This window comes from Pleurodeles waltl, chromosome 5 (genome assembly GCF_031143425.1).
Source record: "Pleurodeles waltl isolate 20211129_DDA chromosome 5, aPleWal1.hap1.20221129, whole genome shotgun sequence".
Classification (NCBI taxonomy): domain Eukaryota; kingdom Metazoa; phylum Chordata; class Amphibia; order Caudata; family Salamandridae; genus Pleurodeles; species Pleurodeles waltl.
The window spans coordinates 677,376,161-677,401,047 of NC_090444.1; the positions used below are offsets into that span (position 1 = coordinate 677,376,161).

The window sequence follows — 24,887 nt, forward strand, 5'->3', positions numbered from 1 at the left end:
AGCAGAGGATATCTTTGACCTCAAAGTTAGACTTTTTTAATGGAACTCCAGAAGGCAAGGTGATCTTCAGCGGCTTTCAGAAAAAAGCTTAGAGTGTTCCAAAGTATAGTCACCTGCACAGAGACAGGACAAGCCCTGCATTTACTTTCGGGGGATCAGAGAGGGATCTTACTTTGCAAGCAGGTCAGATTCCAATGAAAAGCAGCCACACGAAGTACATGTGATCCTAATTTGATCAATTTTTTGGGATCGAAGGTCAGCGCAGATATCTAATTGTGGTAGGGTCTAATGATCCTGCAGATAATAAGGAGTGCTAACAGCCATGCTCTGCAATGCGTTAAGCACATATGCAGACAGCACTAAAGTTACACCCTGAGTGTGCACGCTCCAGGACAAAAATAGGGCCAGTCGTACCAAATGTCTGGAAGCTGCCTGGCTGTATTGGCCTTCTCCCCAATTTTGCTTAGGATAAGTTTGTTCAGAGGCTGTTCCCAAATATCCAGAGGTCAGTGGGGAAGAGGAGAAAGTCCCGTTGTTGTGTAATCCTTCATCGAGGTTGCAGCCTTAAGACCTACAACTGGCAAAGCCATTTACCTGTCAAAACAACTAGGGAAGTGTACTGTATATTGTCTAATTCTACTAACTATTCACAATTGTAAAATGACAGTGTATGCTGAAGATGGATCAATATGACTTAAAATAATGGGTGAATCAATTTGGACACGTGGAGGACTTAGACCTCCTCCCAAAAAAAATACATCTATGTGATTTTGACATGAGTTTGGGCTCCCCACTTCATCCGAAAGACAAGCCTCATATGTAGGCGGGACCAGGGCACACTAGATATAGGGGCAGGGTTGGGTTTAGTGGTTATTATTAGCTTTGTCAGGACATACTAGCAAGTCCCAAATTTCTATCTGCTCTTATCTAAAGGTTTAATTGAAATTAAAATGTAACTTATGATTAGGGAAAGGAAACCAGCGCCTTCTAAAAATATTGTTTACACCCCCCACAGACACTCTACCAGTCTTGGTCTTCAAGAATCATACAAAACTAAAAGGGCTGATCTCAAAACTGTACTTTTCACAATTCTCGAATTGCGAGGGAGATATGACAAGTGTATGCAGAACATGTTACACTTGATAACTAAACAGGAGCTGACAATAATGTATTAATGTATTTTGGCATCCAAAGCATCTCTCACTTTTTGTACACTGCTGAGAAAGGGCATGTAAAAGGGGCAATGGTAGATACCATGTTGTACAGCACACCTATATATTCCATGTACACATCTGTATGATTTCAGACACAAGGAGATCACTTGAATTGCTCATAATAATACCATTTGTTGGTATGTGTCAAACCAGTATTAGAAATCTTAACCTGATGTACTAAACTATGATCACTGAAAGCTGGTTGCAATTTACAACCTGTATTTTGGCATCCAATATAAACCAACCTATGTGCTAATAGCTAAATTAGTGAAATTCCAACTTGGTGTGGATTTTAATCGGACCTACCTCATGAGGAGTTGTGACTCACTTCGATTGGTGGCCATCGCAGGGATGGTGGCTGCTAGGGTCAGCAGACCACCAGGCCTCTGATTGCTGTTAAATTAAGTAAACTTTTTTTCTTCAATTCAACATGTTTTCGTAAAAGGTAACGAGGCTGTGTTTTAGAAAAAAAAACAGTTTATTTTTATTTTTGGAAAAGTTAGTTTGACAGATATCAGTGGTCTTGAGGATCACTGCCTAGCCCCTATCACTTTTTTTAAAGTCCCAAAGAGGACGTGTGTTCCGTTTGCTAATGAGCTACCACCTCCAGTAGCCTGTTCCTTTTCAACTTTTTCAGACAGTGTTTCGGTCATAAAACATAGATATCATGTAGATTTTGTATGAAAGGGGCACGTATAACATGCCCTTTTCTAATACTGAATCGGTATGGGGTTACAATCCCTTTTTTAGGAGATGGTAAAAGTTTACCGACACCTAAAAAGTGATCGATATAATAGAGAAAGTATTTTTGTGGGCTCAAACTCTGAATCAGAGCATCTGTGACTATAAAAATGTTTCATAGATCTAGACCATGCTCTTCAGATTCAGTGTCCATGAACCAACCATAAAGCCCTTAAGTCACTACTTAGATACTGCTCCCTATGTTTTACTAACAGAGAAAGCACACATGGAAAACATTTTTTCTAAAAATGTCTATGGTGCCTCAATTCGACCCTCAAACTCTCGTTCACTTTCAGGTTTCTATGAAACTGTATGTTTACTTCTGCAACCTACCTAAAGTGGTCAATACTCTGCAATGGGTAGCTGAAGTTTGAATTTGAGAAATGCCTCATATAATAGTTTTGCAAATGTTGCACCTATGCTTCTCCTACTCAAGCAGAGTTCTGTAATAACGACATTTGATGTTTGGCTATGTCAAAGTGAGAAAAAGCATTTAAAGCGGCGCATCCCTTTATCAAGGATTGCAGGATTATTTGATTATTGTCCTCTCGGAATTGATTCACTAAGGGCCTTAAGTACGAACACATTTTCCCATTGACACAGAATGGGAAAACCCTTTGGTACATCTGGCCCTAAGTCACAGAATCCTATCCACCTTCCTCTGGGATGGCCAATATTGGTTAACATGGGCCGTCTCCATGCCAAATTTCAAGGGTAGACACTAACTGGATAAAGTATTATAATTTATGTACACTTAACACACATGTGTGGACTACAAATTTAGCACAGACTCAAACCATGTGGACAACCACTGGTGACTGCTTATTTATGTGAAGCATCGCAGAGATCGGCATTATTAATTAGCTGTGCTATAACGAAACCTGAGGACACTTTTACCACTGGAAAATGAATGTCCTATTGCCAGGGCCACTCGAATTATGTGATTCTGGGGCCGCAGGATTTTCGAATGAATATGTCTTTGTCACATTTGCCACACAATTCATCATATGCTTCATAATTCGAAGATTTTAACAAAATACGTTTTAACGCAAACAAATCAACATTACTAAATATACAGCAATATGTTTCACTGGACAGTGGAGGCCCTTTGCGAAGGTTGACTGGTCACTATTTAGTAGCTTATTGCTGTACCTGAGTAGTAAAGTGGTATTAGCGAAATGAAACCTTTGCTAAGACAGTGTTAACCTGTAAAATAAAATACTGAAGCAACAGTTTCACTAAATGTGCGGCATTACACCACATAATTGCTTTTCTTTCCGCATAATTTAGTCAACTGTGCACATAATTCGGTCCTCTCCTGCCGCAACATTCCAGTGGCCCTGCCTGATGTGCACTGTGATAAATCATATTGTATATTTATGACTAAAGCACAGCACCAAAGCAGATGCACACGGAGAGGTTAGTCACATGACTATGACAGTCGCCATGACATGCTGATAAGATAAAGCTTTCTCATCTACCACAGGATTCTCCTGACCTTTTTGTGTGCAGTGGGTTATCTGCAAACGACCTCCCCTTATGTGCCCAGCACCCCCCCCCCCCCCCACACACACACAGGTCTAAGACTTCAGTCAACTCGTCTCACTCATCCCAGCACCTGCACTAATGAGTGATGTCCATGAGCTACTGAGGATTTTTACACATTGGCTTGTGGATATTGGGAAGATAAGACTGAAGCTTAAACAAGGCAACAATAACGAGTGCCCCAGAGCAGTTTGTGTGCAGTTTTATCGCCCTTTGATAAGCTCTTTGTTTTAGTGTTGTTTGAAATTGCAGCATTCCTTCAACTCACAGGCAGCATTCACTCCGTGTCTTCGAGCTACACACGCCACTGACATGTAAACACCTCAATCCAGACAAGCAATAGAACATATAGCACAGGGGTCTTCAACCTTTTCTGTAAGAAGAGCTACTTATGTTCAGTGAAACTCATCCCGAACTACTGCTAATATTATTAGTGCTGTAACAATGACCACAGATCACTATCAGACAGCTAATTAGACAAATTACATTAGTGGCAACCATATGCAAGATCACCTGCAGTGATCACCTCAGGCATAGTTGCCAGCAGTAATGTTAAAAATTCTGTCAATCTGGAATGCCTCTACATGTGTAATACATAACCGCGATAGCTGCAGTGCTGTGAGCACCAAGATAATACTCTTAGAAGTAAGTCATCCCAAGGCTGCACGACTGACACCTCAAATATCAGCTTTAACTATATTTTGGAAATTCAACCATTAAAAAAAAAAACAGCATATTGTTGTTGTTGTTCTGAACGTATACACATTTTCATCTCAAATGCACACTTTTTAATATTGGTACAGATATATTAATTCAACCAAATGAAAAAAAAGATTAAGTATGTTTTACTGCACACAGGAGAGCTACTGACCGGCAGCTGGAGAGCTACTAGTAGCTCACGAGCTACTTGTTGGAGACGCCTGATGTACAGTCTATTCAAATTATTAAGCAACTTTATATAGCAAAGATCAGGGTTCACATTACATAAAACTTCCACACAGTGCTAAACTGCTTTGAGGTGCTTGTTTGCACGAGGTGACTAATTACAAGGGTGTACTATATTTATCAGAGACAAAAGATAAACATTGATTTGTGGGAGAAAAAAATTGTATGGCCAAAATAGCGCACTCTTACTGTATGTGCTATGATGCTAAATAGCACCACAGATGGATGGATAGACAGATGGACCTTTGGGAGAGTACTTGTGAATGGGTGAGCAGATGGATGGATGTGCGAGTCGATGGATGTTGGGGTGGGTGGGTGGGTGGACGGGTTGTGGAGCTCCATCTGATGCAGCCTGAATGTGGTCAGTTGTGTAAGTTACATAGCATAGTAGCTCAGTTTGCTGATCTGTTCCTAGTGTTGACAGTAAGAGGCAAAACAGCCTACAGCAAAAACACGTAAACCTGCCCAAAAAATTCTTAGATCCACTTGCACCAAAGTCAAAAGATAAAGACAGTAGGGATAGTGGCATGTTATGGTGAATGGCACCATATGGAGAAGTTTTAGGGCTCAATATTGTCTAGGAAAAGTGGTGCATTTAATAAAACTCAATCTTCCGATCTCTCCTGACTATGTTGTAGGGGTAAAGGCCCTTTTAAAATTCACACAATGTGCTCTTACACTTATAACAAAACTTACTCACAGGTAATTTTTTCTTTGACGTAATCTTCTGCTCGGGATGGGGAGTGAGTGTTCCAGGGTGGAAATACCCAGGACATTTTGGGAACATCCAAAAACATAATTATTTGTGGGCAATAACAAACATTGTTTCACAGCCCTTAATCAATCTGAAAACAGATTGAATCCTTGTTACAGCAGGAGTACACATGTGAAAGAGCCCAGACTAACGTCCCAGCCACCAGGTCTCCTTTTACAAAATGGTGTCTGGGGACACAAAATGTCCGAATAAATAATACCCCCGTCCCTCCCCTAACTGGCACCCCGGATGCCCAACCGCGTCGCGGGTCGTGCCACCTCACCCAAAAACCCCAGGGGGGAACTCCTTGTGCCTCGTCCTCCCCCCCGAGGCCCCATTGTAACATTTCAAAATTAGGGGGTGCGGGTTGCTGTGGAAAGGTGTCTCTCCAAGGGTTAAAAATGCTTCCCTATGAAGGAATAGGTTTTGAAATGCGATTGCAGCCACATAAAACACGTTCACATGAATAACTGTAGAAAATGTCTCCTTGCATACGTGGAAATGACAATTCTCAATATTGTTCTACAAAAACTCCTAGGAATTTGAGACTCATAGTTTTCAAGGTGTCTGTTGCGTTTTTTGAAACTTAAAATATGAAATGGAACTCTACATTTATAAGCATGGACATTAATTAATCAAAAATGCTAGTTGTAGCAAAAGTGACATCACTCTCGTACAATACGACAGCAAGTGACAATACGTTTACTTTCAATGTGATGATATCACAAGAAAATGTGACATTTTATCAAAATGACACCACAGGAAGTGGTATCACAAAAGAATAATTAGCACTAAGTGTACGTTTAATAAAATCATAAAACCACCATTAAAGCAGAAAATGTCTATTTTAGTTACTACCCATAGAATAACTATCATACGTCTATGATGTGTCAGGTGCACAGACGTGATATGCCATGGTGCAGCCCTGATGCACCCAGATATAGCCTATGTACATGATGACTTTATGCTCAATGCAGTCTTCTGAAATTACAGCCTAAAATGTATAGGCAGTCCCAAATGCCCAGGTGAACTTAAAACAGCCATACATAATCACCATATGCCCACATTCAACCACAACCCAAAGAGGTATAGCCTTTTATAGTCCATTATCGGCCTGCTAGCCAAGAGTCTCCTTTAGATTAGCCATGAAGTCAACTGTCCAAGCATCCTCTCCGCGAATAAACATGTCATAGGGGACAAGAGGTCTGAGCTCACCTCAAGCAAATACGCTAACAAGCCCCCGAGACGCCACAGAGTGTGCTCTGCACCCTGGTGCTGGCAGTGACAGGAGCGCACTACAGTAGATCACCAATGAGAATGCACACAGACCCTGATGAGTGGCTTACATTGGTCCAAAGGGACTAAAGCCATGCCCGTTATTGGGTTCGCCACTGGCTATGTAACAGGTTCATTTGGGTCGATTATATGTGCATTTTAATTATGTGCATATTTTGAAATTCTGGCATGTAGTCAGCCCTACACTTCTGCCACAGACCTGAACAAAACAACAACAAAAAGTTAGCCGAAATGCCTAAACAATGGTGGAGGATCTTTCTGAACCATCAGAAATGCAATCATGGCTACAGTGGAATGGGGAACAAGGAAACGAGTTCAGTACACATTTTAAGATCTACTGCAAAGGTGTAATTTTTATGCAAAGGTGTCCTGCAGGAATGCAGCCTCCTATGGTGCATTTAACACTCTCACATAGAAACATTCTTTCATCATAGAAGCCGGGGTGAAGTGGCCCCTTTTAAGTCTGGAACAGGGCAACCACAAATATTTGTCAAAATGCCTAATTGCTTTCTGAACAAATCGTGCACAGACAGGGACTACAGAAATGTATAGCATATATTATATTCAGCTGAAATCAACCTGATAATTTGCTTTGATATTTTTGTATAAGATGCACAATAAATATATATGTAGTAGCGTGCGATCTGAAAGACTTCTGTTGACAAAATGCACCACCACTCTGGATGTAAACACATTTTACATCGCTATCTCCTTAAACTAGCAGAATAACCTGCCACTGTATTATAGCTCTTTGCAATGGTCTTTACATACTGTGAAAAAAGGGCAGTCGTAAGTGCATCAAACTCATTTTCTTTTTTTTTTTTTTTTTTTTTTTTTTTTAACTAGACATGGGTGTCCATGCTCCCCATTACTGTTCGCATTGTGTACTGCCCCTCTGCTTCGACAGCTAGAAAGTAACCCAGCTATTATACCAGTAAGCCGATATGGATGGGACACCAAAATCTAGCTTACACAGATGACCTAGCTGTGGCAACAGGCAACCTGGATGAGGCTTTAAGAGAAATTGAAAAGGTGCATGTACATTTGGAGAGTTCTTCGGGTACTGACTGAATAGGGACAAAATCTAGTTGGTGATTAATAAGTACACCGTTACACAGGATACTCGAAGGGTGGACCATGCAGTGTATTTAGGGATTGACATCAGCTGTACTTTCGAACAGATAGTTAACTTGACGTCAATCTTAGAAAAAGCTAAACAAAATTTCAGCAGGTGGAATAATCAGCATATGTCTATAATGGGGCCCTGCAACGTTGGTAAAATGATATTTGTTCCCAAGGTCTTGTACTTGTTCCAGGCAATTCCACTTGAATTCGAAAAGTCATGGTTCATGGCAATGGATAAGTTAACCACAAGATTTATCTGGGCATATGGCAAAATGATACGAGCGAGCAAATACCTGACGTTACTCAGGGAGGGGCGGGGTGGTTCCTACCAAATTTAAAATTATATCCACTGGCAACTGCCCTTCAATACATGCATCTGCTGACAATAAGTAGAGAAGACAGGGTGAAAGGGGCAGAATATATGGCAAACATCTATGGACTGCTAATTGGCTTGCTGTCTAATGGCGGACTGTTAGTATTGTTGGAGCCCAGTTATTACAAGAAAGTGCAGTTCAAGGTATTAGAGGCTACTTTAAAATGTTGAAATTCTTGGCAAAAGAAAGTAGGTCTTGGTAGGCTTAACCAGTATACGCCAACTCATAATAATCTCTCTCTCCCAGAGATATTTAGGGATAGATGCATTGCAAAGTGGAGACGGCAGGGGTGTCAAAGACTAGGAAATTTCTTCAAGGGAACCGGGGTGAGAACATTTGAGGACATCCGGGAAAAGTATGGGCTTGAGCAAAGGGACTTTTTTTAAAAAATACTTGAAAGTAAGACATTTTCTGTATAGGAAAACTGGTGGCAGGGTTCGTGAAGAACCCAGTCTTGGAGATACTGACAGGTGGAGTTGGACCGTCAATAAGTTTACTGTATTCGATTCTTATGTTGGAGCAGCCTGATGACCTCAAGAAGTATAGCGTGAAATGGGAAACTCAATTAAATATCAGGGACACTGAGGGCCTGGTTATGACCCTGATGAAGGGGATTGCTCAGTGACAAACGTGACGAATATTCCGTTCGTCCTATCACAAGTTCCACAGGATATAATGGAACCTGTAATATGGCGGGCGGGATACCAACACAGTTGTAATGGAGTAATCCAACAAGGTCGTAATAAGGTCCTAAGTTTTATGACTCTCTTGAATTCTGTTACACTATACTGATGTCATCAGTGCTGCAGACGCAGCACTATCAAACAGTATAGGATCTATATTTTACTCCATCCAAAATAGCTAAGTGGGCGAGGGTGGAGGGGATGCTTTGCCTGAGGTACCATGTTTTCACTGAAGGCTGTAATTATGAGATTTTTAAAAGAAGTATTAAAACACAATACAGAATTCCCTCCAGCTACCATGCTTTTAGGAGTATTAGAGGCGCCAGGAACTGTAGGACAAAAGCCTTTTATTTTTTTGTCAATGGATGTATACCAGTTACGTGTAGCTACTGCATGGTTGGACCCACAACCCCCATCATTTCAACAAGGGTTGGGATGCCTCCTTTCTATATATCATCTGGAGATGGCACTGTGCCAACATAAGGGCAGAATTGCCAGACATAAGGGGCAGGAGATATGGGGGTTGCTTGGAGATTGGGTTAACTCTAGGAAGTTGGTAACTATCGAACCAGCGGAGGTGGGGAAAAAATAGAGTGCTATATATAACTGGGGGTTTGCTTTAAATCTTTTCAGGATGATTACCTCTACAGTTGATATAATATGCACTTTCTTCTTTTTAACTATGCACTTTTGCACAAAAAGTACTTTATTCTTTGCACTTTTGGTACCTGATTTAGTAATATATGGTGCTATATGTCCTCTCATTGTATTGTATGGAAATCTTTCTTCTTTTCTTGTAATGAATTGTTTCCCAAGCCTCCAATAAAGTTTTTTGTTTTTTTTTAAACAAAAAGAAAACTTATTATCAATGAGTTGCACTTCATTACATTGATTCTCTCAATCTGCTTTCCACATGCTGAAATGTGTACACTAGTGTAGTGACTTGAGTTCTTTGGTGTCATCTGAGTTCATCTGGATGCTAAGCCTAGCCCCTCTACATCCATTTGCTTACATAGGAAACCTGACACAGTTGATCCTTTCTATGCGCTTATACTGTGCTGTAATCCACAAATAGTCAGAATGAGTCCATCTTCTTGCTGCTAACGCACGGCATGTTTCAAAACGGTATTAAAATTGTTCCCCTTTGTAGTAATTATCTCACTTTTGATATCCAGGGTATGTTTCAAAATACAACTGAACTGTCTGTAATAAAGGAGGAGGGAGCACATGACACAATTATCAGTTGGTTTAAATATAAAGAGATGGAATCTGAGAATCGGGAAAGAAAAATGGTACAGGGATCAAAAGTGCTAGTACAAATTAATGTGTACAGCAGAAGCGCCAAGGCAATTTCAACTGAAATAACAACTGACTCTGCAAAATAAAAGCACAGATAGCATGATAATTCATGATCTATTCCAAGAATAACACTTATCTTTCTAAAAAAACTGTAGACATGTGATCAACCACTTCTAGGCAGTCAACGGTTTAGCCTCCGGGTAAAAATTAATTGCATTTGAGGATTGTATAGATTTGAAGGTGCAAAATATCCTGCTATCAACTGAGAATTGGAGATGGGTCCATCTACAATTAAATGAAGCTGCCCATGGTTGCAAACATGTAGAGCAAGGGAGAGGGATGGGTGGACTGTGTCTGGGGGAGGTTTCAATTGTTGGAGGGTCAGCTAAAGGCAAGTCGAGTCACCCAACATGGACGTCTGTTGAACAAAATGTCAGGGGCACCTGAGGTGACCTCACATGTCTTTTGGCTCCTCCAATGAGATCACAGGACGTGATGTTATATGAACTTTGAACCAAATGACATCAGAGAAATGCCATCAAGTGACGTTTGTTTGTGATGGTATGACAGGAAATAATGTCACTAAGAACAAGCTATTCTTTATTTTAAAAATAATCACTTATTCAGATAAAAGCATAGTTTATTTGCCACCAGTAGATTAACTGGGGTCATGCCACCATTTGTCATGGGCACAACCAACGCCTAATCAAGTAGATACGTGTGACAAAAGGCAATCATATATCCAATTACACTGACAAATACTGAACTAGACCCTGAAATGCCCAGGTGTTGTCACAAATGTTAACTCTTAACCATCATATGCACAGGCACGACCTTAGGACTTATATGACCCAGATGTCCATGCATAGTCTCTAAATGACAAATTAGTCTTCAAATACCAACCACAGTCTCAAATGCCCAGGAAAAACATCATATACCAAGGCACAACCATCAAATATTAGTTTGCAACATGAGAAGATGCTTGACCTCTGAGACACCAGACAAGTGTAGAGAGAGGGCCTCAATACTGACTTGTGTCTGTGTTGGTATACGATTACTAAAACATCAATGTATCTCTAGTAATGTAGCCATTTTGGTTGCAGAATACAACTTGTGTTAGAAATTAGATGTTTCTGCAGGATCACTGGCTTGTTGGAGCAGGGGTGTGAAATTCCTATAGCCAACGCCCAGGACATGTTGTTTGGGGTCCAGAACAACAAGTTTTCCTGTTTATTTTGTCTTTGGGGCAAGTAGGCCCAACCCCCTGCAGCACAAACCCTCTGACTGCCAGTTTACAGGGAAGGGAACTGTCTGCAGTTGAGGTAATATTTGTGTCCATGTGTTAATGCTCTTTGAGCTTGCATTTATTGTTAATTAATGCAAAGCCTTTATTATTAGGGTGAGCGCTCTAAATAAGTGTTATAAGGTCACACTGCACTACTGACAGTGGTTCCGGTAAAAATAAGTGTACACATGTTTGAAAATTTTAACAATAGGAGGCTACGTATACTGCTCCCAGATTGCTCTTTGATTAGATGCAAATGTTTGCAGAAGTTTGTAAGCAAGAGTGATGATTCTTTACTTCCAAAATAAAATGTGTAAAAAATGCAAGTAGGAAAAAAATTGTTTTGATACTGGGAAATTTTAGGTACTGGATGCTAGTATTTCCAAAACATATTCATAATGGAAAATCAGTGCAACCATTTTCAAACAGGATTATGGGAAACATGAAAATAAACAAGCACTGGCAAAGCTAATCGATCCGACATTGCTGTCTGAGACATGAGAAGAGCCTTGAGGACTGGACCTGCTCTCTTTCTTGTGCCCAAGACAAAGAAGTGGGCTTAGTGGTCATAAGACTGACCTCCTGTTAAAGCTACAGGCACACAAGCTACAAGAGGCCTTTTCCTGCAACTGCCCAGCTGACCAGTGGCAACTGGACCTGGACTGGACCCTCTTGTGGGCTTCTGCCTGTCCCCCTGTGAGTCTCTAAGTGCTTTCCTTTAGGTCCTTGGGGGCTTTAGAAGTTTACTCCTGTGGTGGATTGGGACTTAAAAGACTAAAGTCAAAAGCTAAAATCTTTGACCAGGACAAACCTGGTTAGTATACTCAAAGCACGTTCCATTACAGTCAGTGGTAACATGCACTTAAGACCTGTTCTACCATGACCATTGACAATCATTAGCACTTTGTGTTTTTTTGTGCTATTTCCAGCGGCAGCCCCCCCCCCACATTAGTGCACAGAAGCGTTGCCCACCCCCACTGCCCTCCTGCTGCCCGTGCAGGAAAAGTGAAAAGTAAAATGGTAACAAAATGAATTGCCATTGTATTTTTCCCTGCTCCCAGCCCAAACAGTGTTTAGGGGCGGGCATTGATGCTGACTGGCAGCAGGGGAGTGGTACTCACTCCACCAGTTTACACTGTGCATGTCAGTTTGGCTGGCTGCCTTGCGACGGCCAGCTTGGTATGTGCAGGATAAACCTCTCCACCTGGGTGGACAGCAGGCACAGGCCCCCTGTGCCTGCTGGAGTGTTTTGAGCGTTGAGGCAGCCTGCACTAGCCAAACCTGACGCTGCTCTCATGCGGCTTGAGAGCAGCATCGGGATGTGGAGATGTTTGGCTTTTTTAATTTTTTTGGCCCACTGACAGGCACTGTGAGAAACTCGCATTGCCTTCAGCCTTAATTCCAGAGCTCTCAGTCACGGCCCATTATAATTACAAGTCATGATTAAGAGCTTTGGAATGGGAGTCTAAAGGCATTATGATTTATTACAGTGCCTGCCACTGGACTGGCACTCAGATTGACAAACGCCAATGTTGGGGGTCATCACTCGCCACTAGCGGTGAAATTTTATTATATTTTACTCTTTTTTTCTAAATCATTTTGGGATTTTCATCGGTTTGCATTAAGACTTTAATACTGCTTTAGTACTGCTTACGTATGTTACACATTGCCTCTAAGTTAAGCCTGTCTGCGCTGTGCCATGGTTACCAGAGTGTTGAGCTCAGAGATATTTAGGGCCAGATGTACGGACACATTTTCCCACAGACAAAGAATAGGCAAAACTGCTTGCTACATCTGGCCTTTAGTGATGTTACTGTTTCACCCTGACAAGGACTGTGATCACTACTTGAGGTAGGTACTTACCCCACTCAACTAATAACCTAATTTCTCAAAAGTGTTTTCTAGGTACTGAAATATCAATGTCTACTTGACACAATACTTCTATCTTGGTCCATAGTATGCATTTGTGTCCCAGTAATGAGGTCTCCAATTAGGTTATCCAGTGAACCACTACACCTTGATTTGTGTGCGGTATTACAGGAGATACACTCATGATTACTGGGAGCCTCTTTCCTGATTCATCCATGTACCTCTTTGCAATAGAACTCCTCCCTACTGTGATTACACTGCACACATGTATCTTTCTTCGCAAGTATAAGTTATCTATTTGCTTAGCAATATAATAACTTTGCTGCCAAATCACTCTATTTGTATATTGTCAAGTTAACTTTAAGTGCTCCATTCTTGGATCACTGTAATTGCATCAACATTGCCAAATTTCCAAGTGATCTTCACTCCATTTTCCTTCAGCTGCTCTTGCCATGTTGTTAAGATTGGTAGATAATAAAGAAGTGTGCCTGAGCCAATTCTGCTCAGGGACCTTGGATGTTACCAACAGCTTATGCCACTGTCACCATTGTTACCCCACGTTCAGTTGAGGCACCAATACAGCCTACCACAGCCTGCCAATACCCTTTGGCCCCTGCTCTACCTGGAAATACAGGAAACATTACATAGTTGATTGACTGCATCAATAGTAATCTACGTATTCACAAACTTTGCAAAACATGTGCTAAACACTGAACTTTGCAACCTTGTATTTCATTTTTCCTGATGGCTATATCCACAAAATTATCTAAAATGGACATAGCATACACTGTGCTATGGTTGTGACAGGGCCTATGACTTAAAAATGCAGCACCAGATTTAGCTTTTAATTTGTTAAAGTCCAATGTAAGGTTGCATAGGGGTATCGCTTGCAGCATCTTTTTTAGGACATCAAGAAACCTCTTCTCATTTTTGTCCTCACACCTCGTCACCGCACTGCGTCCTCCTGTATATCTTCACTCAACCCCCTTGCCATTTACTCCCAGTTACTATTCATCCTCTCTCCCGTTTCACTTCTCTTCACGCCTAACTTGTGCACATTCCTGCAGCTCCATCTCAACCAATTCACTTCTCTTTTCTTCAGACCTCTTCTCTCCTCCTCAGTCTTTCCCAAACAAGTGAGAATGAGAGGAATGATCTAAAACAGTGGTTTTCAACCTTTTGACTTCTGTGGACCCCCACTTTATCATTACTGGAACCCTGGGACCCCCAGTGAATCATTATTGGAATACAAGGACCCCCCCGCCCACACTGAGTCATTACTGAAAGCTGAAAACCTAATCTGTTAAGATTATTTAATTTCCTAAGCAGTCGTGGACCTCCTGAGGAGGCTTCGCATACCCCGAGAGGTCCCCAGATCACAGGTTGAGCACCACTGACCTACAAATTCAAATGAATGCAGACAGAAAATTATTTCTGTCATCCAGTGTAAGGTGGCTCACAACCAGAATACACCCAAGTTCTAACATCATCATTTGCCATAGTTGGCTCCTCTCTGTGCTAATCCCTGTTTTTTTACATAACTTGTCTGTGATAAACAAGTAGAAGCATATGATGGACCTGCTTACAAAGGCATGTTTTGAGTAAATTACACTTTTGGGTAACTTTACTACTTTCTTGCTATTCACAAAATCAGAGTATAACTGTACTCCAAAAGTGTAACTTGCAAGTCTCCAACAAGTTGAGGTGCGTAGGAACAGTGAGCCTTTGAAAGTTTACTACTTCTTGGCTATTCACAAAATATGATTGTAAATTACACTTTGAGTAAATTTTCACTCTGAGTTTGTCAATATACAAAAAGTAGTAAACATACTCAAAAGCATTAAACAAGCCTTAAGTGTTTATATTCAATGCTGTGTTACTAGTTTTATAGGATCAATAGACTGAAAGATTGACTAGGCTCATATGAAGCTTTCTGCAGCAAGTGGATTAAACCAAGTGAATTATCTACCATGAAGCGAAACAAAAAGGGGGGTTTGGGAGCAAGAGATGGGAAAGGATAAGAAGAGCGTGATGATGGAACAGACAGATGACATCAATATTAATTAATGTAGGAAAGTGGGTTATTGGTAGGTGGGGGTATGCACCTTCAGCTAGTAATAACACCACAATCACTAATAAGTCCAGTCAAGTCTTAGTACATTATTCTTTGCTCAACCATTGGTAGCTTGGTAAACAAGCACTTAGGCTTACCTTTGGAGACAGATATGTGTGAAGCATTTAATTCCACACCAATTCAACACCAATTTACAAAACCAGGGAATAGTTTTATGTTTAAAATGACACCAAAACAACAAAAATCCAATGCAATGAAGGAAACCAGAAACATGATTCTGTAAAGATTAAATCCCAAACTATGCATTCTTGCACCAAAAGGCTTGGAGAACAACTTGCGGCTATCTGGTCGCGCTGGACTGAGCCAAAGTCGAAGTTTTAGGCCAAACTCGAAGGAGCACAGGTCAGTTAGGCTGAGGGCTACGACCCAGTCAAAAGTTGACCTTCCGACTTAGGGCTTGATTTAGAGGTTGGCGGAGGGGTTACTCCATCAAAGCAGTGACAAATATCCCATCTGGCAAAATCTAAATCCTATTACATCCTACGGGATTTACATTTTTGTCAGACAGGATATCTGTCACTGTTGTGACTGACTAACCCCTCCTCCAAACTCTAAATCAGGCCCAGAGTCTTTTTCTTGGTGCTTTCCTCTTGACAATGAGTCCTGGGGTCCAGAGTAGGATTTGACAATGGCAGCCTGCTGTAGCACTATGCCTCATTGAGGTCTGGAGCTTTCAGTGGGACAAACAAGTGCAATCAGGCCAATTCACGAGTCAACAACAGCGGCTTGACTCTCAATGAGTCAGCTTCTTCCTGGAACTTTTCTGAGTTACTATGGGGGAAAGAGTATCCACTAGCTCACTCCAAGAGTTCAGAGGCTCTGGATTGCCTATTGGGGGCTAGGACTCACAGGGTACCTACACAGTACATGGAAATTCCAGTTGCCACTGGTCGGCTTGTGTTTTGCTCTCTTTGGCTTTCCAGTGACTTCATTCAGCTCTGTTGTACCTGTTGCAGATCAGGGAGTCTACTCCTTTCTCTTTGAGTCTCTTACAGTCCTTTCTTGGTGGAGCCTTGTGAGGGCAGCAGGTGCAGTCTTTCAGAGTACAGGCCTTCTACGGTGCAGTCCAAGGGTCCAGCAGTGAAGTCAGTCTTCTTCTTTTGTTGCAGGCAGTGTTCTGGTGAGCTCCTCGGAGCTGCCTCATTTATTCCTCCTTTCTAAACTTGAGGAAGGGGCCCACCCTAACCAATAGGATACTATGACCACTTCCTGTGAACTTTTGGCCCAAAATGTACTATTCTCCAAAACAAATCAAAATGGAGAGAATCTCTCCTTGCTGTGTGTGTCAGTGTAACCGAACCCAGACCTGTGGCTAATTACTGACTACACTCCCAGATTGTTTTGGATTGGAGTGGGGCAGATTGGAGTAGGGCATATTGTTTTGGTTTGGAGTGGGGCAGGTTGGAGCGAAGAAGATTGTTTTGGATTGAAGCACGGCAGATTGTAGTGGGGCAGATTGTTTTGGAATGGAGTGGGGCAGGTTGGTTTGGACTGTGGTGGAGCAGATTATTTTCAATAAGAGTGGGGATTGAAGTGGGGCATTTTGTTTTCGATTGGAGTGGGGATTGAAGTGGGGCAGATTGTTTTGGATTGGAGTGGGGCAGATTTGAGTGGGGCAAATTATTTTGGATTGGACTGGGGCACATTGGTTTGGATTGGAAAGGGACAGGTTTTTTTAGTTTGGAGTAGGGCAGGTTGAGGTTTGGCATATTGTTTTGGAATGGCATGGGGCAGATTGGGGTGGGGAAGATTGTTTTGGACAGGAGTGGAGCAGATTGGAGTGAGGCAGACTGAAGTGGGACAGATGTGGAAAACTGGAGGGGAGTTGGATGGGCTGGGAGGACTCAAATGTGGTGGGTTGTGGTGAGTGGTTTAGAGTACAGTGGATTGGGGTAGGGTAGATTGGATTGGTCAGAGTTCAACTGGATTGAGTGAGATTGATTGGATTGAGGGGGTAGTTTGGGTTGAGTGGGGTGGATTGGTGTGGGGTGAGTTGGGACAGATTGGTGTGGATTGAAGTGGGGCAGATTGGGCCAGAGTAGGGTTATTGGGGTGTACTGCACGATTATGTGTTAAAGCATAATTTTGGAAACTACACATAAGAGAGAATCAATGTTGCTTTGCAATATTTAGAACAAAATAATTGTTATCTTTTGAGAACTGTTCCCAGGAGCAAAAACAGAACAAAACACGAATTCAAAGTGAGAAATAAAGACTTGACAAAATAAAAGAGAAGAGTTAACTATAGAGAAAACAAAACTTTGCAAATTTGTTTGTTCTGGGGTGCAAAGTGAGAAAAGACGACTTAGCAAACATAGAAGGAAAGAGTTAATTATAGAAACAAAAAACTTTGCAGTTCTGTTTGTCCTACTGGGCACTTTTTGCAGGGATCTAGAAGTTAAAAAGAAGTACCTCAATCACGTCAGGAGTACCGGATGGACTCTTACTAAGTCGAATTTATCAGTGCTTGGTCCCTGCTCCACGGACAGGAACAGAAATGATGCCTTGCCTGATGTGACGCATTTCAAGGCTTTAAAGAAGTTTGCCACTTAAGCAAACATTTGGTAAACAAGGGGCGCGCTCCAAGCCCTTTTTAGTTAACAACAGACTTGCAAGCGAGACACACACGTTAGCACATGCTGTTGCAGGCTCAACCTTCAAATTCAGTGTCATTAGAGAAAAAGGGATAACTTTCCTACACAGCCCCCACCCAAGACGAAAGGTGATTGGCAACTATACTACATCCTGGTAGTACTCACCAACTAAGCGGAAAGACCTGGAAAGTCCATCAGCATTGACATGGGCAGTCCCAGGTCAGTGTTCCACTGTGAAGTCCCCTGTACGGAAACGGACCACTTCAACAATTTTGGGGTCTCCTCCCTCATCGGCATGAGCCATATGAGAAGTCTGTTCTCAGTTTGAATATGGAGGTGTGTACCAAACAGGTATAATCTTAGCTTCTTCTAGGACCAGATGACAGCAAAGGCTACCCTCTCAATGGACCTCCAACTCTGCTTTCACTAATTACCATGTATCTTTACAGGACAGAGCACTGGCCCTACACCTAGTTAGCAGAGCCCAGGGCACTTTCAGAGTCAGTAACCACCAGCATCAGTCAAAAAACTGGGGTGATCGGGCAAAAAGGATGACTTTCCTACAAATAATAACCATATTAACAGACAAAATCGTTGAGAGGCACACGGTTGTGAGTGTTAATCTTGACCAGAACATTTCTGAGCGTACATAATTGCATGGATAGGCAGAACGCGCAATGATAGGTTTCTTATGCACTGGAACCCATTCCTGCCTGGCTACCACCCTCAGCTTTGCATCTCATGGTGGCCTAGGTTTGTCTCGATGGTCAGGAAGTTGGATTACCTGCTGGCACCTTTTCAACTATTTGTACATTGGAGCCCACCGTAGGGGTCTGACTACCTGGTGCAATAGGTCCACGGAAAAAATGGTTTGTGCACCGGTCATCCCTCTCTGGCACGGTCTCCAGCCTGCCTACTTTAACAAAGGACAGCAGCTTGGGAGTGTTATCGCCATTTGCTTACTAAAGGCGGTTTTCCCTTTGAAGTTTGCCTTTTGGGACAACACCCTGAGTGGTTGCCTGCAAGGGGGGGTTTATGACACCTCCTTCTGCAGCGGGCTGCCGTTGGTTCCAAGCCTGGGAGTCTTTCACACAACTCCCAAGGTGGGCAGAAAGCTATCTGTGGGCAAGTGTCCATGTGAGGCTACTGGACCAGCTGGGACACAGAGTGGCAACTATCTAAAAGTTGCTATACGTGAATTGTGACAAATTCAGCATCTGCATCAGTTCGGATTTATTGGCACTATTAAATTGATACCTTACAGTGCCCAGTTAGGTATCCCATCCAGAGGTTCACCAGACTTGCATGCCAGCCGGTAACCCTGTATTAGCCACTGGGGCTACTAACTTTTCCATAGCAAAATAAAAATTTGGAGGTGATTATTTTAAGATAGATATAAACATGTATGTCGCACTTAATAATATACTGCTGCCTGCCTTAGGGCTCTATAGTCCTTCCTCAGAAATGAATTACATACATTATTAAGGGAGTTGGTGGCTTTGCCATTAGTTGTAATGGCAAAGTCGAACTGGCAGTGTGACAGCTGCCCTTCCGGTCTGCAGTGGCAGCTTGGTAGCCATTTTGTACTTTGACACACACACAGGGTGGCTCAATCAGCACTGCAGCCTTGGGTGGACACTCTGCCTTACATGCCCTTGATACCCTGGGTAGCGTATACTAGGGACTTCTAAGTCAGTCAATACTTGCAAATTGGGGAGTCAGTTTGACATTCACTTTGTAAGGGGTCAGAGCAATAACACAGAGTTCTAGTTTGCAGGCTTCACTTCACTCACAAAGTCAAAAAAGCTAGTAGTCCAAATGGGTGCAAAAAGTGGGGGGACCTGCAAAAAAGCCTGTTTCCTTATACCCAGGAGATGGGGTTGACTGAGGAGACAGGAGCAGCCAATAAGTATGGAATCTGCAATTTTCAAACAGAACTCATAAGCCTCCAGCACTCAATGGGTTGTATGACATTATCCTAATTCTGTCACGCTGCCCCTGCTCACTTTGATGCCAGTAGTTGCTAGGTCAGCAGCAGGGGTCGCAAGAGGCAATCCAGAGAAAGTTGCTGCTATCCCTGGAGACTCCTATATGACAACCAACCTTAGACCGCAGCCAAGTCAAGGGAAGCAGAAGACATGAACCGCAGGTGTCAGTAGCACACAGTTTTGGTATGCGGTACCTGGAGTATGCCCTGTAATGACCCCATTATGTTGCATAATGGTTAAACACACAGCATGAATAAATTAGGGGAGCATTTTCACCCTGGAGGAATAACACAGACAAAGAGGTCCCTGATCTCATCCTCAGTTACAGGGTCATTTGCCACCATCTTTGATGAATAATGCAACAGTGAAAATGATATGAAAAAAATCAGTTTGAGGGACATTATTAATGAGCTACTATCCAAAACCTAAAAAGCACTGCAATTTGATCGTACAATTTAGCTGCTCATCCAAAATGTCCCATGCACTGTTTATGTCCTCACATGATATCCCACATAAGAGCATCAATGACATAACACATAGTATCCCAGACTATGCTGCCCATGCCCTCTATGTAAAAAGACACCCTATATACTAGGCGTTGCCTGTATATAAATGTTCAAGGCAGGTATATGGACAAAAACCTGCACTGGCTCCCAGTCAACAAGAGAATCTCCTTCAAACTCCTCATCCACGCTCACAAAGCACTGCACATCACCGGAACAGAATACCTCAACAGACTCTCCTTCTACACCCCGTCCTGGCATCTCAGCTTTGCCGTCCTCACACTCACAACCGTCCCATGCATCCCCAGAACTACAACCGGCGGTAGATCATTCTCGCACATCGCCACCAAAACGTGGAACACTCTTCGCACCAACATGCACCAGACCAAAGACCGCCTTACCTTCAGGAAACTTCTCAAGACCTGGATGTTCGAGCAGTAGCAGCACCTTCCCCACCCTTCCTTCTCCCCTCGCCCCTCCTCAGCACCTTGAGACCCTCACGGGTGTTTAGTGCGCTTTACAAATCCCTGAGTGACGGACTGATTGGCATTCACTGCGCACTCAAGGCAGAGAGCAAAGCACATTTATGACATTTAAATTCTGTGTACCCTACATGGTGGTGATCCTAGTGAAAGTGCCTGAAGTATAATCAGGCCATGGCCACTTTCCATATGTCCTTCTATTTAGTGGGCACAGGCATGTAGGCACCACAAAACAGAGATGACACATGCTATTCACTGTGTGTATTAATCTCTGTATAAAGCCCTTGTGTTGTAACGAGTGATGAATAATTTTATGTTGTATTTGAAGTCATGAGCAGAGCATTAAGGGGTTATATGGTTTATGTGAGAAGCACCAGGGGAGGGGCTTTGGCTCAGCCCATGTGTTTGGAGCCAGGAGTTCATGTTTCAATTGGGCAGAGGCTGTGTACTTCCACAAAAAGCTGTTATCATTTTTTGTTTATTTATTCAGCTGCCTCTGCTTGAACTCTCATGGGCAAACATATGATGTTGTAATGCTATTAAAGTGTCATAATTACAGAATATAAGGTGTTTTATTCTCTGGCAGCAATACAGATGGGAGGAGGGCAGTCATTACCCTACATGGACTTTTAAGTCTGCCATGACAGTGCAACCACCACTTCACTTTTTTATTTACACCAACACTGTTCAACAGTTCTTTGCTTCCACAAAATACATATTCATTCCCATGTTATTCGTAATGCTTCACATTACCATAAAACATTCCTTTAAAGCCAGACCTTTTGGCATTGTCAATGCTTGTTCTAGAAGCGGATGTGATTGTAAACATACCAGAAGCTTTCGGTTTTTTATTTTTTTATTTTGGTTCATAACCGTAATTTCTCTTCAATTGATGATTTTCCAGGGCATGTTATACATGCAGTGAAAAGTAACCAATACTGCTCTACTTAGACCAAGCTATTTTGACATGGGCCTTCCCTTCTTTTTCTAGATATCTGTGTTGAGCTGTCTTTGACAGAGAGCAGGTGGCGGGCTCTACGTTTCTTTAATTTTGTAACATAAAGCAACTACCATAGTAGAGGAAATATGATGCACCAACAGCTTGAGCTGCCAGTGTTATTACAGACCAGAGAGGGAACTTTGCTGCTTAAATATGACGTCATAATGTACCTGGGATTACTAGAGGTGAACAAATCGAAGCATTTTGGTACTTTAGCATAAATGTTTCTATCAAAGTAATCTAAAACTACTACTTCAAGGATGCGTTAAATTATAAAATAAAAGTTCAGGACTGTAAACATGATGCCCCTAACATCTTGAGTCATCTAGCCTAGTACCCTACCTGTAAGTTAAATTGATTTTGTTGCAGAAATCAATCTCACTTTTCTCATGTGTTTTGGGGATTTTGTGACACTGCTTGTTGTTGGTAGTCCTCTTCAGGTTGAGGCCATAACACTGCAGATACTGGCCAAATTACAGTATCACAAGCCAAGGTACGAGTGCGCAGGTCTGAACCACTTTGTGACCTCATTGTGGCTCGTCAACCATCGGATAGGCCATAGAGAGGACATGCGACCAGTGAACCCGAAAGGGACTCTGAGGTGTGTCATGCTACTACTGTACTCCAAAGGGATGCCTCACGGCAGGGTAAGGCTCCACAGAGGGGACGGGGCACAGAACAGGGCAGTCACAGCTCAGCTCGCCAGTATGCAGAGCACACCCAATAACCATGGCAACAAGTTGGGCCTAAAATAAAGAGATGGTGGAATACACCTCCCCTGCACAAACGGTGAAGCTCCAGCACAAGGACCCCAGTCATCAGCAGTAAACGCCTGACTGACTGACTGATGCAGGTCCTAATATGACTCTTAATTCATCATAAACGTGCTTGTACATTTGATTTATGACAATTGATCTACTGGAGTGATTTATGATTTTGTTTATGATTAGGTGTCAATACAGTATTTCTTGCCTTACGGCTTAACTGGCTTATTGGAGTGATTTCTGGCGATTTATGATGAGGTGTCAATACGGTAGCTTCTTGATTTGACATTGTGAAGTATTTTGGATGACAGCAATGGTGATTTAAGATGGGTCAAGGCTATAGACATGCATGATGATTTATGACCTCTGTAACATGAAGCGGAGCGGAGTTGAACGACAATGTTAAATAAAACCGCCCTTCAACTTCCATAAGTATTCATTGTGCACTGTGGCATTTATAGTGGTAGTGGCTGCGTGCAAAGTTTATTAAGTTTAACAACAGTACTAAGAAATAACGCAGAAATGCTTATAGTTAGAAGATTGGTACTTACGGCTCTGCTTCAATGCTTTGGCACGGGGCAACATAGTTGAATGGGATGTATCCCACGGATTTGGGTCCTCGTGGTTTAAGTGCTCTTACTTGCCACCAGTGATCTCGGTCAAAACTGAGGACCTCAAACTTGTCTCCAGCTCGAAAACCTAATTCACCATCTGTACGCGCCTCGTAATTGAACAGGGCTACGTACTTGAGCCCAGAGGTGGACACCAGATGACCTCTGGCTGTAGACGGCGCAGTCGTTTTTTGTGAATTTTCATCAGGGTTCCCCCAGTTTGCCTTATTATTCGTGCCGGCTGTATTTGCATGAAGGTTAGGAATGACCATGCCATCAGATGCGTATTTTTCCGAATTTTTAAATAAGCATGGCAAACAGGACTCCAGGCAGCTGCAATGTTTACGGAAGTCGTTCCCCATGTTATTACCTCGTTCTCCACGGGCTTCAAAAAGGTGAATGGGTGTACAGGTTATACATGCACAGATTTAAAAAAAAATGGGTAATATGAACTAGCTTCCCAACAGTCTTACAGCCTTCATGTTCACATTCGCCCAGAGTTAAATAACACAACGCGATAAAAGCACCGCACCTGTCGGCATCAGCTATGTCAAGCTAAAAAGGAATAAAATAAAAACAGAATTCGCCCTCAACAGCACAGGTTCCTCAGATCTCGAACTTAAAACAAGCTGACCCGCCCCCTAAATAAAGGCACTGCCTTTCTCCTTCTAAAGACTCCCCTTCAGGGCAGGAAACGACAAGTCCAAGCTTTGTTTTCCTTCCTTCACGTTAAAATGGATTCACGTGTATAAAACCGCATATGTTCTGATTGACGTTGCTCTGGTTCTTTCCCTGCGATTGACTCTCTTCTTCTCTTCCCTCAAACATGTCGATCTAGGCTTTCAAATGAATCCCCTGCTCGCCCGAACGGAGGATCGATCACAAGCCGTCCCTGCCCTCCTCTGAGTTAATGATTGAGAACTCTGGGCGTCTCGTGTGGATGGCACCTGTGAGATACCGGCTGAAGGGATTTTTCGTTCTCACTTCCTGGTTTACACATTCCTCCCAGTGAAAAGACGCACTGTCGGCAAGCAAAGAAGTTTTAAAATAAGAGCTCACGCTTTCCGGCCTCAACCGAGAGCCGATCTATCCGCAACTGCACCCGAGGCACCTGCCTGATAGGCGGGGTGGTTGGTGTCAAGGATAGGAGGAGAAAGTCAGGAAGCCTGGCTGTATTTACGAAAGGCTGAGATTGTAAACACAGTGCTCTGGGAGTACAGAGCTGTAACTTCGTTGCTCTGGAGCCAAGAACGGTTACTGCCTGCGACAAGTACTCATTGCTCACGAGAGAGTTGCTAATTGAAGCAGAGGACGTTACTGGCGGCTCTTCTTTTTCAAATCAGTTGCTTTCCCCATTGTATTGAGTAGCCAATAGGTCTGACATTGACAAGCTGGTACGATGGCTTTATTCATGTATATAAATTCCCTGAAAAAAACAAGGGTTAGAGTAATATTATAGTTAGGTGACCTGTTGAAAAATCACAGAAGTTCACCAGTTAGACTTATCTCAAGTAACTATAACTGGTGCCCTAAGGTAACTAAGGGCCAGATGTAGGTAAGTATGGTTTTGCGACTTGCAATTTGCGAGTCATACCGACTCGCAAATTGCAACTCGCAAAACCAAATGCAGAAAGGTGGCTCAGACACCTTCTGCGACTCGCTATGGGGTCGCAAAGACCCA

At 42.5% G+C, this 24,887-nt stretch overlaps 1 protein-coding gene across 1 annotated transcript in view; it reads right to left on the reverse strand.

The window, feature by feature from the left end:
• FRK (fyn related Src family tyrosine kinase) overlaps window positions 1-24,319 on the reverse strand; it is a 276,993-nt gene extending 252,674 nt beyond the window's left edge. The window contains exon 1 of the mRNA XM_069234549.1: window positions 23,147-24,319. Within this exon, the coding sequence (XP_069090650.1) occupies window positions 23,147-23,568 (422 nt within the window). The 5' untranslated portion in view covers window positions 23,569-24,319. The remainder of the gene's footprint in view (window positions 1-23,146) is intronic.
• Between the last annotated feature and the right edge of the window lie 568 nt (window positions 24,320-24,887).